The sequence below is a fragment of the Suillus plorans genome (genome assembly GCF_016647745.1).
Source record: "Suillus plorans strain S12 chromosome Unknown HD556scaffold_33, whole genome shotgun sequence".
In the NCBI taxonomy this organism is placed as follows: Eukaryota; Fungi; Basidiomycota; class Agaricomycetes; order Boletales; family Suillaceae; genus Suillus; species Suillus plorans.
This window is the reverse complement of record NW_024537417.1, coordinates 297,663-312,843: the sequence shown is the minus strand read 5'-3', so window position 1 is coordinate 312,843 and position 15,181 is coordinate 297,663. Positions and strand designations below refer to the sequence as shown.

General features: G+C 42.4%; 2 protein-coding genes across 2 annotated transcripts; both read left to right on the top strand.

Annotated features, from left to right (window-relative positions):
- Positions 1–7,581: 7,581 nt before the first annotated feature.
- On the top strand, positions 7,582–8,373 carry HD556DRAFT_1308996 (uncharacterized protein; the record flags this gene model as incomplete). The annotated part of the gene is made up of 3 exons (XM_041300218.1): positions 7,582–7,926; positions 7,948–8,185; positions 8,312–8,373. 3 exons carry the CDS (start codon positions 7,582–7,584, stop codon positions 8,371–8,373), a joined length of 645 nt encoding a protein of 214 aa, XP_041159509.1.
- Positions 8,374–10,986: 2,613 nt separating this feature from the next.
- On the top strand, positions 10,987–14,825 carry HD556DRAFT_1432425 (uncharacterized protein; the record flags this gene model as incomplete). The annotated part of the gene is made up of 14 exons (XM_041305121.1): positions 10,987–11,188; positions 11,278–11,433; positions 11,631–11,950; positions 12,008–12,226; positions 12,301–12,480; positions 12,536–12,732; positions 12,782–12,983; positions 13,041–13,198; positions 13,253–13,349; positions 13,407–13,586; positions 13,649–13,855; positions 13,924–14,253; positions 14,305–14,720; positions 14,804–14,825. The coding sequence occupies 14 exons, from the start codon at positions 10,987–10,989 to the stop codon at positions 14,823–14,825; spliced, it is 2,886 nt and encodes a 961-aa protein (XP_041159508.1).
- Between the last annotated feature and the right edge of the window lie 356 nt (positions 14,826–15,181).

Genomic DNA, 15,181 nt, shown 5'->3' with positions numbered 1-15,181 from the left:
TCCGAATCAACAACTTTCCGAACGTCTTCGCGTTTTACCCCTATTTTCCGGAGTTTGTAACTCTGGATTTCTATTGGCTTTCTTGGTGAAGGTCCCCACCCCTCGGATCCATACCTCTGGTTTCCTCCTTGTCATCTCTGAACTTTTCCGGATCAGAATGAACATGCTTTGCGATTGATCTTTACTGTTACTGGTACCACGTCCACTCCAGTTCCTGCCCATTTTCCTCCGGGTCCAGGAAATTGTTGAAGATAGCTCCAGATAGCTTCGGATAAGCATCGGATAGCTTCGGATAAGCTCCGGATATCTTCGGATATCTTCGGATGTCCGGACTTTTCAGTACCAAAGTATTCTTTTGCATTATAGCTCTGGATAGCTTCGGATAACTTCGGATAGCTTTGGATGTCCAGACTTCTTCAGTACCAAAGAATTCCTTTGTGTTATAGCTCCGGATAGCTTCGAATAGCTTCGGATAGCTTCGGACATCCGGACCTTTCAGTACCAAAGTATTTCTTCGCATTATAGCTCATCCGTCCATTCCGTTGTCAAATCTCCATGTTTCCGAAAGATCTGTTCACTCCTCCACTCCAGGACAAGTTACACCTGCTCCGGATCCGAAACACTCCTATGGGTATTCCATGCCATAGCCCGGACATGTTTTATATAATTGTCCATCCTCCGTCCTCACTTTTCCACTCTGCAATCCTTCCATCCGTCCTCCCGTCCTTTTTTCTCCGGATACCAATGTCCGACCTTTACCCCTATTTCCGGAGCTCAATACTCCGGATTTCCGGTGGCTTTCTTCATGGAAGCTCCTACTCCTACCTCCAATGCACCCCTTGTCTCTGGACCGCCTCCATTTGGAATGGATATACTTTGCAATAGCTTGGAGTTGCTTCGGACCCGCTTCCGCTCCTGTCTTAAAATCCCTCACCATTCAAAAGTGTCTTCTCTGGAATCTGTTTCGGATCCGGAAAAGCACTGGTGATACCTCCGAAGTTTTTAGCACTACAGTCCTGCGTTGCATTGTATCTTCCGTTCCATTCTGTTCCCTCTTGTGACTCACGTCCAGTTTCCTCCGAAAATCCGAAGCTCCTGCCGGAACCCTGTGCCCATTTTTCCTCCATTGATGTTTGGAAACATCTTCCAAAAGGGGGGATAGGGACTCCGCTTGAGTATTCACTTCACCCTCTTCAGCTTGTATTCCATCCGGAATTTACTTGCTCCGTCCCATAAAAGAACAATTTCCACTGTCCTGCACAGTCATTCATGCATGTGCAGCTTCCCTATCCGACCCATAACCTATCCGGACCATTCAGTTGTATTTCCGGCCGGATCAGCTCCGGAAAACCGCGGGAAAAGCGCACATTACATTGCATATCATTCGAAAACATCCGGAACTATTCATCCATGATCTTTCTAGGCCATTGATAGTCATCCGATGCATTTGACTTCACTGCCTAGTGTTCCATCGTGTTTGACTGCACTTCCACCTCACTTCCTCTATGTTCCGATCCACCTCCTATGGGTTTCCACGCCATAGCCCCTATCATCCGGAACTCCGGAATTCCGAACCACTTGCAAACACCTCTGTCCTATCGCATATGTCTTGTCCGATGATCCGCTTTTCCGACTCAATATCCGTTCTGACTCCCATCGGATATTTCACCATAGACCCTGGCATTGCCAAACACTTACGTCCGGACCTCCTATCATGTTTTCCGACCACATCCAACCCTAATCTGACAAACCCACTTCCAAGTCCACTGTGTCACCTCCATTGATAAAACCGACTATATATCCCTAGTTAACGCAGTCGCCTGTTGCAGGACTTGCGAGCTAGAAGAAGCCGGTCCATTTCAATATCCACCTCCACCTGACCAGTGTTGACCTCCGGACCATTGATTTCCAGTCTGTTGCATCCCTTCCGAAACCTCCTGGAAAGCATTTCCGGAGTTCCATCGGAAAATCGTGTCTTTGCAGATGTTGTCAATCCACGCAATCTCCAGCCCATCAAACAGCTTGCTCCGTCCTTTATGAGCCTATACACTAGCTATCCTTTTGCTCTAGCAGCTGTACCAATGGATATCGAATATTCCGGAAAGACATCCTCTCTGTACTCCCATCCTTCCTCTGCATTTCCGACCCTCCGTGTTTTTGACCCTTTGTGTTTCTGATCTCCATGTTTCCGACCCATTCCTCCGCTATCATCATCCTTCCGTCCGACTCCTGTTGGTTCCCACGCCATAGCCCTACTCCGGACCATTTGGATCCATCCGCCCCATCATCAGGATTTCCATCCACCATGCGTGTTTATCAAAAAGCCTCGCACCGGGTGCAAAATCCTGCTATTTGCATTAACTTTCAGTGCACCTGGAAACTCCGCCCATGACCTCTCGCAGTGTGCAACCAAAGCTCCGGAACATTTCCGGTCTTAGGGGCTAATTTCCGGAAGCTCACAGTCATATCCAGCAGATTCCTCTGACGCACTTCCGGCTCGAGTGATAGCACACATCGCTGATCGAAATCCATTCAACCTCAGACCTCCGTACAAAGGAAATCACGCCTCATAGCACTCCTTTCTCACTTCCTGCACTCCAGAAGTTCATCAGTCATCATGCGATTACATCTCCGATCATTTTCCGGTCATAGGGGCTAATTTCCGGATTTCTGATGATGCACTTATCCTTAGCTGTACCTCAGTACAAGCTCTGCTTCATGGAGAAAGATATGTCTCACAGGACTCCTCCGTCACATCAGAAAGAGGCCTGCATCGCATCCACTCTTGCCCTCTTGTCCTGCACTCGCTGCATTTCCACTGCCCTGATACAACCTCCTCCGCTCTGAAAGCTTCCTCCGATTTTCCCACGCATTTTCCGGACTTCCAGTCACCTTCGGAATTATCCTCAAAGTGTTCCAGACTTCCACTCCGGAAACCTATTTGTCCTCACATCACATCACCATTCTTCACCACCGTCTATGATGTCCAGTTTCCAGATGAAGTACTAGGCATCATAATGAACCATGTGTGTGTCAGGAACATTTCCGAAACCTCCGGAGATTTTCAGCTCATAGGAACCAATCCTCCGGAATCCATCCATCATTGTCCTCTGCCATATACCAGCAATCTCCGTTCCAGACATCCTGAGTCTTCAGCCTCGAGGGCTCGGCCTTAAAGGGGGGATACTGTCATATCCCGCATTCCGGACCAACATCTGACGACGTTCCCACGCCTCATCCGGACCTCCGGACCTCCTGTCCATGTCTCCAGACCCAATCCTCTATCCGTCCGGATCCCTGTACTCCTGCATCTGATATCCGGACGCCAGATCTGATATCCACATCTCCGGATCTCCGGATCCGACCTATCTGTCATGTCCGAACCCAAACCTTAAATCAGCGCCCATCCCCTTATGGTAATCACCTGTCTCCGGACTTCCGAACATCCGGACCCGACCCACGTCTATCTTCCTTGCGTTCCGGACCCAGACCTATCACGCATTCATCTCCGGACATCCGGATCCGACCCACGTCTATCTTCCGTGCCTTATCCCTTTGTATGTTCCTTCTTGAGTTAGACTTCCTCATTTTCCGTACCTCATTTCATCTCCGAGTTCATTTCCTATGATCCGTCTTATTTTCTAATACATTTCCACATGCTCGTACATAGCCTTACCCCTCTGCTTACTGATCTGCACAGACTTGCCTCTAGTATATAAACCCCAGTAGATACTCCTGTATTTCCTCAGTCTGAATATCATACACATATTAGTCCTCGCACTAGTCTTCACACTAAGTCCTCGTAACAGTTCTATTCCTCCGACTTAGTAATCATCCATCTCAGGCCTAGGGAGGAATTCCCTAGGCCGGAGCTCCGCTCCTCCGCTCCTCCGCTCCTCCGCTCCTCCGCTCCTCCGATCCTCCACTCATCCACTCATCCACTCATCCACTCATCCGATCCTCCATTCCTCCGAGTTTCCGGAAGTTCCTCCGGAACTTTCCCGCGGTCCTCCGGACCTATTCTGCTTCGGACTTTGTCCTTGCAGCCTTTCCTCTGTTTCCTTCTACTCAGGACGAGTCCTGAGTAGCCATTATACATATCCCCGTCAGGACGAAACTCCATCGTAATTTCCGGAAGTTCCTCCGGAACTTTCCCGCACTCATCCGGAAGTTTCTCGCACTCGTCCGGAAAGTCCTTCCGAAGTTTCCCACGCTCCTCCGGAAGTCCTTCGGACTTCACTGGACTTTCTCCGGACTTCATTCTGAAGTTAAGGGCACATACTCGGGTAAGGGGCGCAGCGCACGAGCTGAAGCCAAGCCCCTTGGAATCAGTCCTACCCTTTGTGCATGGTCTTAACAGTATTATAAAACCCAAGTTGGTGTTGTCAGGAGGATGAACAAATGCTCTGTTTTCTGATAGCAAACTAGTGACAGAGTAAATCATGGCATTAGATTCTAAACAGATGTTCAAAAGTTCAGAAAAAAAACATACCCTAAAACTGACATATCTTTATTAAGGCACTATTCTGCATTCTCTATAGCAAAGAAACTATCTGAAATAAGTTCTTCTACATGACCATCATTCAGATCATGGCTCACTAATCCTAGAAGACTCTCCTGAAACTATATATTTTGCATTGCATACTCTTCTTCCTTATCCTCTTTGATCTCCTCCTTATTCTCTTGTTCTTTCCTATTCACTCTATTTTCTACTATATTCTCTCCCACTTTATCTCTCATTGCATCCAAACTCATTATGACATCACTATCAGGAGAGGATGCCACAGCAGGCATACTATTTCTTTATGGAAGGGTGACATCAGAAGGTGTTTGCTTAAAATAGTTAAGGCTACAAGGGAAAAAGTCTTACTGGAGGCTTTGATGCAGCCTCACTGGAGCATAATTGCAAACTAACTGTGTTGAAGCATAGTGTATCTCACTATGATAATATTCCCTAACCAGAAGTGATCATTATCTACTAGAGACTCCAAATAGAGTGATATATCTAAGGAACAGATCATAACCTTAATACTTGTAATTTTGTGTCACACTAGAAGTACAACAAAGTTATAAAGCAGCTGAATTAGGATTCTATGATTATGTCTTTTTTCACAATAACATAATCATACAGCACAGTAGCTGCAGCTACTTCCCCTCTGGTAGATGGAATGGCAGATAATAGAATCTTGCCTTTATCTGATCAAATTCAAATGAGAAATTACATTATAAAGGTATATATTAATTAATTAATATACCAGTATGGGCTTTATGTGTATATAATATTATCATTGAAAGACACTGTATTACCAGAATTATATAGGCCCTATATAAGAATACATGAGTAAAAGAGTTAAAGTAAGTCCAGATTCTATTATTCAGAGTTAGTTTCAATTGCACCACCAGCTATAACAGTCTAGCATATACTACATAAAAAGTTTTCTGAGAATTGGTAAACCCTTCTCTATATGCTTTTGATCTCCTGGCAGCATGACATTAACCTCAGCTAATGAACATACTTGGACAAGTTGGCAAAAGGGCAAGTAGCTGAGCTGGTTAAATTTTGACATGTATTAAAAGCCAGTCTAGCTCAATAAGAAAAGTACAGCTATAGTACTCTAATGATAGACAGCCTGTGGAGTTGAACTGGTGAATGATAGAGTGAATGGATCTGTAGGAGATAGGTCAGATAGACCTGCAGAGGACACACTGGATATCTACTATAGGTGTAAGAGAATGACTTGATGACTTAGACTATTATTCTAATTAATGATATAGTAATATGAATGCATAATATAGTGTTTTGTTAGGAATTTGAAATGCTAGGCTTCTATACTAGGATGATTCTTATTGAAGTAGTATGATAGTGATACTCAAGTAGTACATCATCCTGAACAGTCTTTAGTAGGGCATTTGACTGCCTCCTGTGTCTTTAGTCTAAAAATTAATTTAACAAGATTACCAACAGGTTCATAAGAATTCATTGCTGCTGTGATATAGTGGCTGCTGAGGAAGTGGGCTATAAGTTCCTTTTAGGTAGAATGATTCTAAGAGATCATGTGACATATAATATGACAGTGTAATAAGGAGGGAAGAATTAGTATACAATGATAAATATAGCATGTAAACTCATATGGTGTGAAAACTATATGAAGATTCTGTAGAATAGTGCCAATGCTAGTTTTAAGGGAAAACAAACTATTATATAGGCCAGTGAATGAGTGAAGTGTAGTATGATACACCTCAGAGTACATCCTATGCTAGTGCTTGCAGATTATAATATAAGAAGCTTCTGGAGCCAGGAGTCCTCACATACCTCACCTTCATTTATTTAAGCTGATTTTTATAGTGTAGAGATTAATAACCCTTTGCATCACTTCTGCTGGAGTCATTGTCTATACATAATGATAGATAAAAAATCAGAAAACAGTAAGTCTAGCTTAGAATAATCTTTGTTAGATAGTTCATAGGATGACAGTGGCACAGCTACATATACCATACTTTAATAAACACTTGACTAAGACTATTAGTATAAACATTTGAGAAAAACATGTATAATTTAATGTCAAGATATGTTCTAATAAAAAAACATATATTATTTAGCAGGCCCCTGTTCCTTAGGCTAAACCTTCCTCAAAACATGAAAAATAGTATATTAACCAATATTCACTTGTTTTTTATTTAGCTAACAGACAGACAAGTTCAAATACAATAACTACTACCAAAAAACATCAAATAGTTTTATCACCTGATATCTAAGAGTAGTCAGAATTATTTAACTTCATGATAGGTGACCCTTCAAATAGTAATGAATCAGACAATCCTAATACTAAAATAGGACATGATCTAATTTCTAGTTCTATAGATTCTTTTAGACATTCTGATTTATCTTTTAGTTCTCCACCCCCTTTGCAATATAATAAATGAAAGCTAGTACTAGCTGATGACATCTATACACTATAATACATCACCCTCATCTAGCTAATATAAAATATGCTGTCTATACTAGCTTTATTATAATATACTTATACATATATACTCTAAGAGTTTAATTACATGATATTATGTTGGTTTTTATAACTCAAAATTCTACTACCATCTCACTATATAGTGCACATTTATATTTAGCATTTAAATTAGCAAAATTTGCATTTTAACTTTGTACTTAACCACTAAAACTTATCAATCTCACCTTAGATCAACTATAAATTACTGCACTCTAGTCTTGCAAGTATGCTATAGGAATTTTACTTGCTATAGCCTTATGGGAGCTACTATAACTTAGTCTTATGTTTATATTTTCAGTACTTATATGTTTTCTATGTCACGTGATGCTTACGGACCTCTAGAGAACATGAGGCAGAGGCAGAGGGCAGAGGTCTAGAGTAAACAAAATACAGGAGCCGGATAGCATAAAATTTAACTGTTAGTTACCTACCATTGTGTTGCCCTACAACATCACCATTTTGTTAATCTAAATGTTCCCCAAGAAAGCCCAAGGAGGAGGAAAGAAGGGAGCATCAGGAGGAGTGAATATTCAAAATTGAAAAAGAGGAAGGACAGACTCACCAATAAGATACTAACATGAATCAGGATGAAGGTGGATCGCACCTACTGCTGAATCAATGGCCGATAGAACCGGCACCTCTGAAGATAGACCTTGGAAAGGAGACACAAAAGTTAGACTCACAAGTTGCAAAATGTAGGGCTGGCATTGTGTGGATCAATTTGTTAGAGATCGGAGACACCCTGACATTCGGGGTGTACAACGATCGAGCTGAAAATGACGGGGAAACGAACAAACTGGTAGGATCATTCAAGTCTGGTATCACCCCGATGAAGGACACATCTGCAATACCAATCATTGTCGATCTCAAACGTGTTGCGAACAAGGACTCACTGTTGAAAATGTTTGATGAGCTGAAAGAGGTATGCGAACTGAAAATGAAGGATAGCAATCCTATCGTGGTGGTGTCTGGTCAGCATCATCTTTTGGCCTTGAGACAATATGTGCGGTCCTTGCAAGACGAATACAATTCGCTTGACAAGAAGCAAATGAAGATCATCAGGATGTCCAAACCATTGCTTAATTACGTTCAGCAGCACAATGAGTACCATGCATTGCAGGAAGACTTACGGTGGACTCTCAAGAACATCAGACAATGGGGTGTGATTGTTTATGATCAAGGTAAGCACTGATCTGTTGCCATCACATATTTCCATCTATGTGCGTGTGTGCACATGTGAAAGAAAAAAAAAACCACTAAAACTTATCAATCTCACCTTAGATCAACTATAAATTACTGCACTCTAGTCTTGCAAGTATGCTATAGGAATTTTACTTGCTATAGCCTTATCGGAGCTACTAGAACTTAGTCTTATGTTTATATAATAAAGTTATCAGCATTAGTCTGAGTCACTAGTGTTTTTTGTTATATGATTCTCTCTTTTCTGAGGTCTTGAGAATTCATATACTGCAAAAATCTTGTCAGCAGATTTTGAGTCTATTATGATAACTATTTGACCAAACCAGTGATATGAATGTCTAAGAAAAGCATGCATAACTCAATGTTAAGATATATTCTAATAGAAAAACAAAACATATATTATTTAGCAGATTTCAAACCTATACAATAGAAGAGATACAGATTTTTATTCTGTTGTAATAACCACTTAACTAAGACTACTTGTAATTAGCTTTTGAGAGACTTATTCATAAGCAAACATTCAATATTTCAATTAAACAAAAAATATCATTTTGCAGATTTTGAACTTGCATAGTCCAAGTCAAATAAATTTATTGCACTTTGCTTAGTGTCTTATTGATTCAATATATAGCACTATATCAATGAGGCAACTAGTATGAAGTTATATGTAGATAAGTAAGTTAAGCTAACTAAAGAGATCAAGAAATTGAAGAATTTTCTAATAAAGAATGAATAAAACAAAAGATTCTTTGCATACTTAATATCTAACTAAAAAATATCCACCAGGAAATCTTTCTTATTAAACCTCTTGATAGGGAAAGACTGACATGTTGCCTTTGCTTTTGTGTAGGCTCCACAGAATTCCAGGGGGGAGGAGGTATTAAGCTCAACTCCTCTGACCAGCCTATTCTCTACCATATGCTTGATGGCAGACTGGGAGATATGTCCCAGGACCCAGTAAAGTTGGCAAATAATGAGTTTTGTCCTGACTATATTGACATAGTGCTTCTAATGCTGATTGACAGCATGTAGTCCTTCAAGCTGAAGGATCTCTACAATAATATGGTGTTTTGGACCCTTCAAAAGGATTTTGTATATTTGTCTTTTGAAAAAGACAGCAAGGCTGGACACTGTGATTCAGTTGGTTGAGATGAATATAAACACCATCTTAGAAGCATATAATGTGTTCTTTAGGGTAACACTGGTCCTTTTCTCTCCTAGACCTAGGGATAAGTCTATCTTAACATCTTCCCTTCCTATAGCACTTAAGGTAGAACCATCAGCAGTGTGGACATCTTGAAGATCAATTGGGACAAAGTTGGTAAATTTTGCTTTATCGGAGCAGAAGTGGGATGTCACACTAGAGTCCATGATAGTGCCTTTGCACTCTGCTGGTACATTCAGATCTTTTGTGATAGAGGCCAAGTCTGAGGTGATAAAGGCATACTAATCTTGTACCTTAGTCTCAGTTGTAGTGTTAGCTGTCTGTTTCTTATTGGCTTCTTGCTTCTGTTTCTAATTGGAACCCTATTTTTCTTTCCCTTCCCCTAGCCTCCAGTAGTCACTTTTATAGTGGCCCTTTCACTGGCAGTTAAAGTAAGTAATATCTGGGTTTATTATACTCAGTATATTCAACATACAACCCCTTAAAGATCTGCCCTTGGATGCTATGAGTGCAGTATTGCTGTCACAGTTCTTGACATCAGTGCTCATGCCTGCTAGAGACTCCTGTAGATGGAGTAGTTCTCCTGAGTGAGTTTTAGAATTGCCATTCTCTTTACATCTGAGGTCCTGTAGATGCCTATGGAGGTTAATTTGGATAAGTTCTGTCTTGCCTTCATGTATATCATGGATCTCCTTCTACATTGCAGCAGAGCCCTCAAGCTTCTGCACACGCAGTAACACCTGATCACTGATTATGCTGAACATCTGCTGTGAGTGAGTCTTTCTGGAAGTACTCATTGATCTTTTTATCTAGCTCTTCTATCTCCATTTTCGTAGCTACTGAGCCATCTGGCTTCGAGAGCATGTGTGTCTTCACATTGACTTTGAACAGGACAGTGTAGCACTCGAGCTTGTGCTAGGCTCGTATTCAGTTATTTCATGATTTGTGTCAAATGCCTATTGCATGATAATTACTTCCTGACGTAACCTGATGCTTTGACATCAGACCCATCACTTTGACTAGTGGACCCAACATTTTGGCCACATTAGACCCAATATTTTCCCATGTACTTGTCCTCTCCATGTCCCATCCTGTCTTGCTAGCCCCACCAGATGTGCAGTTGATTATTTTGCACATTACTCACATTGCAGCCAGCGTTATTACATGTTTTCCCATCATCTGCAGCGCCTCATGTTTGTTTACATGTACTTTGGACCTGAAATATTCTGCCACTACTTTTGCCTACAGGTTCTAAATTTCTATGTACTTACATATATATTGGACTGATGTCGGAAATTTCCAGGGGTGCCTTGCAAGCGTTCCATATTGGGACGCTATTTGGACCACATTGGAACTAAATTCCCAGGGAGCGTGACTTATTTTACTCACTTGCAAGCATGCTCTTAGTACTTACAAGCGATTCTAATGGTGCCGGGTGATTATTGATAATTGCAACCGCAATTCATTATGTCAGATTATTATGATAATCTTTCGTCGACGTCGTTGCTTCTCATTGATCCGACTCCTCCCATCATCGTGTTTGAATCTTTAGCTGTGTCTCTTAGGCTGTATATCTTTAATTTGTACTACTCTTGTGGCATGGCCCCCAACCAAAACATGACGAACCGGGGACGTAAATATATTGCTTCAACATCATCCAACAACCAAGTGGATTGTCAGTACTGTAACAAGTCATACTCGGCGTGCGGGATCAAATCTCACGAACAAGGGTGTCTGAGAAGACGGGATAAGAAGAATGATGACAAGGATTTCGCAGCACTTGCAGCGCGTGCAGTAGAGGAGGAGCTGCAAAGGAAAGGTAAGTGTCGATTAAATTCTGTCTTCATTGACATATCATCTTGTTGATATCAGTGTACTAATTAATAATACTTTTTGCATCATTTTTAGAAGCACGTCGAGAGAAAAGACAGCATCGTAAGGAGCAAACAATGGCTTCTGCTGTTGTCGCTGCTGCAGCGCCGTCGGTCCCTTTGAGAATGGTCCCGGATGGCACAAAGAACTCGTCGCCTGAGCAAGATCAACAGCCTGACGACTTCACTGCAGGTCCATTGTTTGAAGGGAATTCAGATGTTGCCAATGCAATGAGCATCAGTAGAGATTCAGATGCACGTCAACGTATGTATTATTTTGGCTCGTGATGCGCTCCCTTTCTGAAATCTTAATTACAGGTTCAGAATCAGATACAAGCATGGGCATCCCCGCGTGTACCACCCTATCATCGCTCCCAATCATGCCTTCAGCTCCTCCTAATCTCGATACTTTCAAGATGGAATACCACCCACACAGCGGCCGTGCGACTTCTGTAGAGTCGTTCTCCACTTTTGGATGCAAGGAGCATCAGCTGCCGCCTATCGTCGACAACGAACCCTGGCAGCCTTTTGCTTGTCGTGCGGACTTTGAGTTCGCCAAACTCGCACACCAGGCTGCCTTGAACAAGAATCAAACAGACGAGCTGTTGCGGCTCATCTGGAGAATTGCTGACGGCCAAGTGAAATTCACGTTCAAGTCCCATGGTGATGTTTCAAAAGCCTGGGACAGGGCTGCCAGTCAAATGTCACCTGTGAGAGAAGAACCCGATTTTCTTTTTTTACAGTCGTATTAGACATTCCTTTGATAGTTCGAGAAGCATACCATTACTGTTGAGCACAAGCGGGAGGACCTCAAGTACAACGTATACACACGGCCATTGTGGGACTGGGCCTTGGACTTGCTACAGGACCCGCTACTGGCACCCCATTTTGTTTGGGATGCACAGCGATTGTACAAGCACAATGGGATGCGTTACGAGCACTTTGTACATGAACCTTGGACTGGAGACCGTTGGTGGAACATTCAAGTATGCTATATTTTTTGTATTATTGTTCATTTGTGATTCTACTAAGTGATACCCTTTATATATTGAATTCACAGTCGTCTTTACCTGAAAATGGTGTCCCATTCGCATTTATATTGTATGCGGACAAAACTCATCTATCTTCTGCCGGTACAGTCAAAGCCTACCCTGTCTTCGTGCGATGCGGAAACTTGCCTGTCAATATCAGGAACACAGATGGACTTGGCGGTGGGCGAATGGTTGGCTGGCTACCAATAGTAAGTGAAATTAGTGTTAGTTCTGAGTTTTGCGCGAAACAGTTCTTTTGCGCAGGTTCCTGACGATTCTGAGGAAGACGGAAAGCTCTCATATGTCAATCTCAAACGTGTCGTATGGCACAAGGCATTCTTCAAGCTGCTCGAAACCATCATCATCTATGCCAAGGCAGGGTATGCATATACATGCTATGACGGCGTCATGAGATGGTTGTATGCATTCATCTTGCTCTTATCGGCTGATTATGAGGAGCAGTAATGTCGTTTCATACTTTTTTCTGATGGTTTTCTAATCTAATCTTAGGTGCGTGATGGCACTGATACGGGGAACCAATTGTCACTGTCCCTGTCCTATCTGCCTCGTCCCTTCAGACAAGCTCTACGATAACGCTTCCACTTATCCGACTCGATCATCTGATGACACGAAAGCTTTGGTGGAGCTATGGACTAGGGACCGTGTAGCTGGAGAAAGCGCACTCAAAAAACAGGGCCTACGGCCTATTAAGGTCAGCACTTGCAATCAAATGTACCAATTATTGTCCCCCATTAATCATGTCTTACAGAACGTCTTCTGGAAAGTCCCAAATTCTGATCCTCATGACACGATTTCGCAGGACCATTTGCATGTATATCATATGGGTCAGTGGAAACATCTCTTCGGCAAGCTCAAACAACGCATTGCAGCCCTTGGACGCAGCAATGAGAAGAAACTGGATGATCAGTGAGTTGTAATTGTTCAGACTACATGTTAGCAACCCTATTTAATTGCTCGCAGGTTCGATACCTTCCCGCGATGGCGCAATCTTAATCACTTTGATCGGGTTACTAATATTACTTACAGCGACGGTAACAAACTTCGGGATATCTCCAGGGTATGATATGACTTCGCGGCTACCAGTTCTCATGTTAACGAATTACTCTTCTCATAGCAAGTTTTGTATGCCACACAGAACATACTCACACGCGCAGCGGATGAAGCTGGCTATGCACTACTACGGTGTATAGCGAGCTACCTACATATCGACATGTATATTTCACTTGACGTGCAGACTGAAAGCACGATTGCTGCGGGAAGGGCAGAGGTGTTAGAGTTTCAGAAGCGCTTAGAGGTACGTCATAGCAGTTCTGCAAATTGTCGTTAGTATTAATTCACTTATCATTGATATCTCAGGACTACATCAAAATCGTCGAGGAGACTGATCCGGACACGATCAAGAACTGGAACTTTCCAAAGATTCACTCTGGAAAGCATATATTCGATGACATCATGGCGAAAGGTGCCGCTCAGAACTTCAGCACTCGACCAAATGAGAAGCAACATGGACCGATCAAACAGTGGTATCTACGGCAGACCAATCGTAAGGATATTGCTGATCAGGTACGTTCATGCTTTTTAATTCTAACTCTCAATGAGTCGCTCCATACCACTCATTTCGTGTAACATAGATCCTTGAGCTCGACCATAAGAGTGTCGTCTCTGAATTTATTCGCAGTCGTATTGAGTGCCTTGATGAGGAACGATGCAAACTCATGCTTTCGCAGGAAGAACTGGAGGACACGGACTTGGATGATGAGAAATTTGAAGAACATTTTCATATCGGTTCACCCCTCAAGAATCAAACAACCCTTTCGCAAGTGGAGGAAGAAAACAAGTCCATTTGTGCATTTCACCAGTTCCGGAAGAAACTCGCAACATTTCTCAACCATTTCCTTCCCTCTCACAACATACCGCTGCCGGAAGGAACAATGTGGTTGAAACTTTCAGCACAAGACCAGGTAAATTGACTTTCCTCGCTTTTACTCGAATCTGACTTTGTATGTCGAAAGATCCATGAATATCGATACTTGAGAGTGCATTATGAGTCTACCGCTGACTGGAAGCTAGCTACTGACTACCTGCGATGCAACCCAAGCTTCCATGGCAAAGAACGGCGTGACTGCGCTCTAATACGCACACTGGACAAGGACGGCCGCGACAAAAATATATTTGTGAAGATATTATGCATGTTTAAGCACACTGTTGGCAGCTGTACCTTAGATCTCGCACTCGTTCTACCTATGGATGCCTTAATTGGCCCACGTCGGCGTATGGATCGAGAACTGCGACTAACTCGACTTCGCGCACGGCCCGCTTCTTCATCTGAGTTTATTACGCTTCATTCCATCATTCGTGGTGCTCTTCTTGTTCCAGATTTTGCTCATGATGGAGATTATTTTCTTGTGGATACTGTGGATACTGACATGTTTCTTCGTACTGTACATTCACTACAGTTACATTAGTAATAACGGTTCATTGACATTACCTATCTCTTTTAAACTTGTCCAGAGTACCCTCCTTCCTCTTCTAACTCTCAAGTAAGCAATATCAATAATAATGCGGATGTAGGCAGACTGTAATATGTATGACCCTAATAACGATAATAATGACCTAGGATCTGTGTGATCCTTTGTCTGCCCTTCTTAGGGATACACTACACCACTTGAAAGATGACCCCATGACTCTCAACAGCCATGCTAGAGCCACTGGGGAAAAGAATCAACTTGTAGCATCATCCTTTTTTTCTTCCAACATTCCCAATACTTTTGAAGTGCCACAAAAATCACCGACACCCTTTTATAATAGGCATGTGGCATTCAGTACGCAGCAACCCTCCAGTTATAGGGGGTGACACAAAAAACACTCTCTATTGCATTATTAGGAATA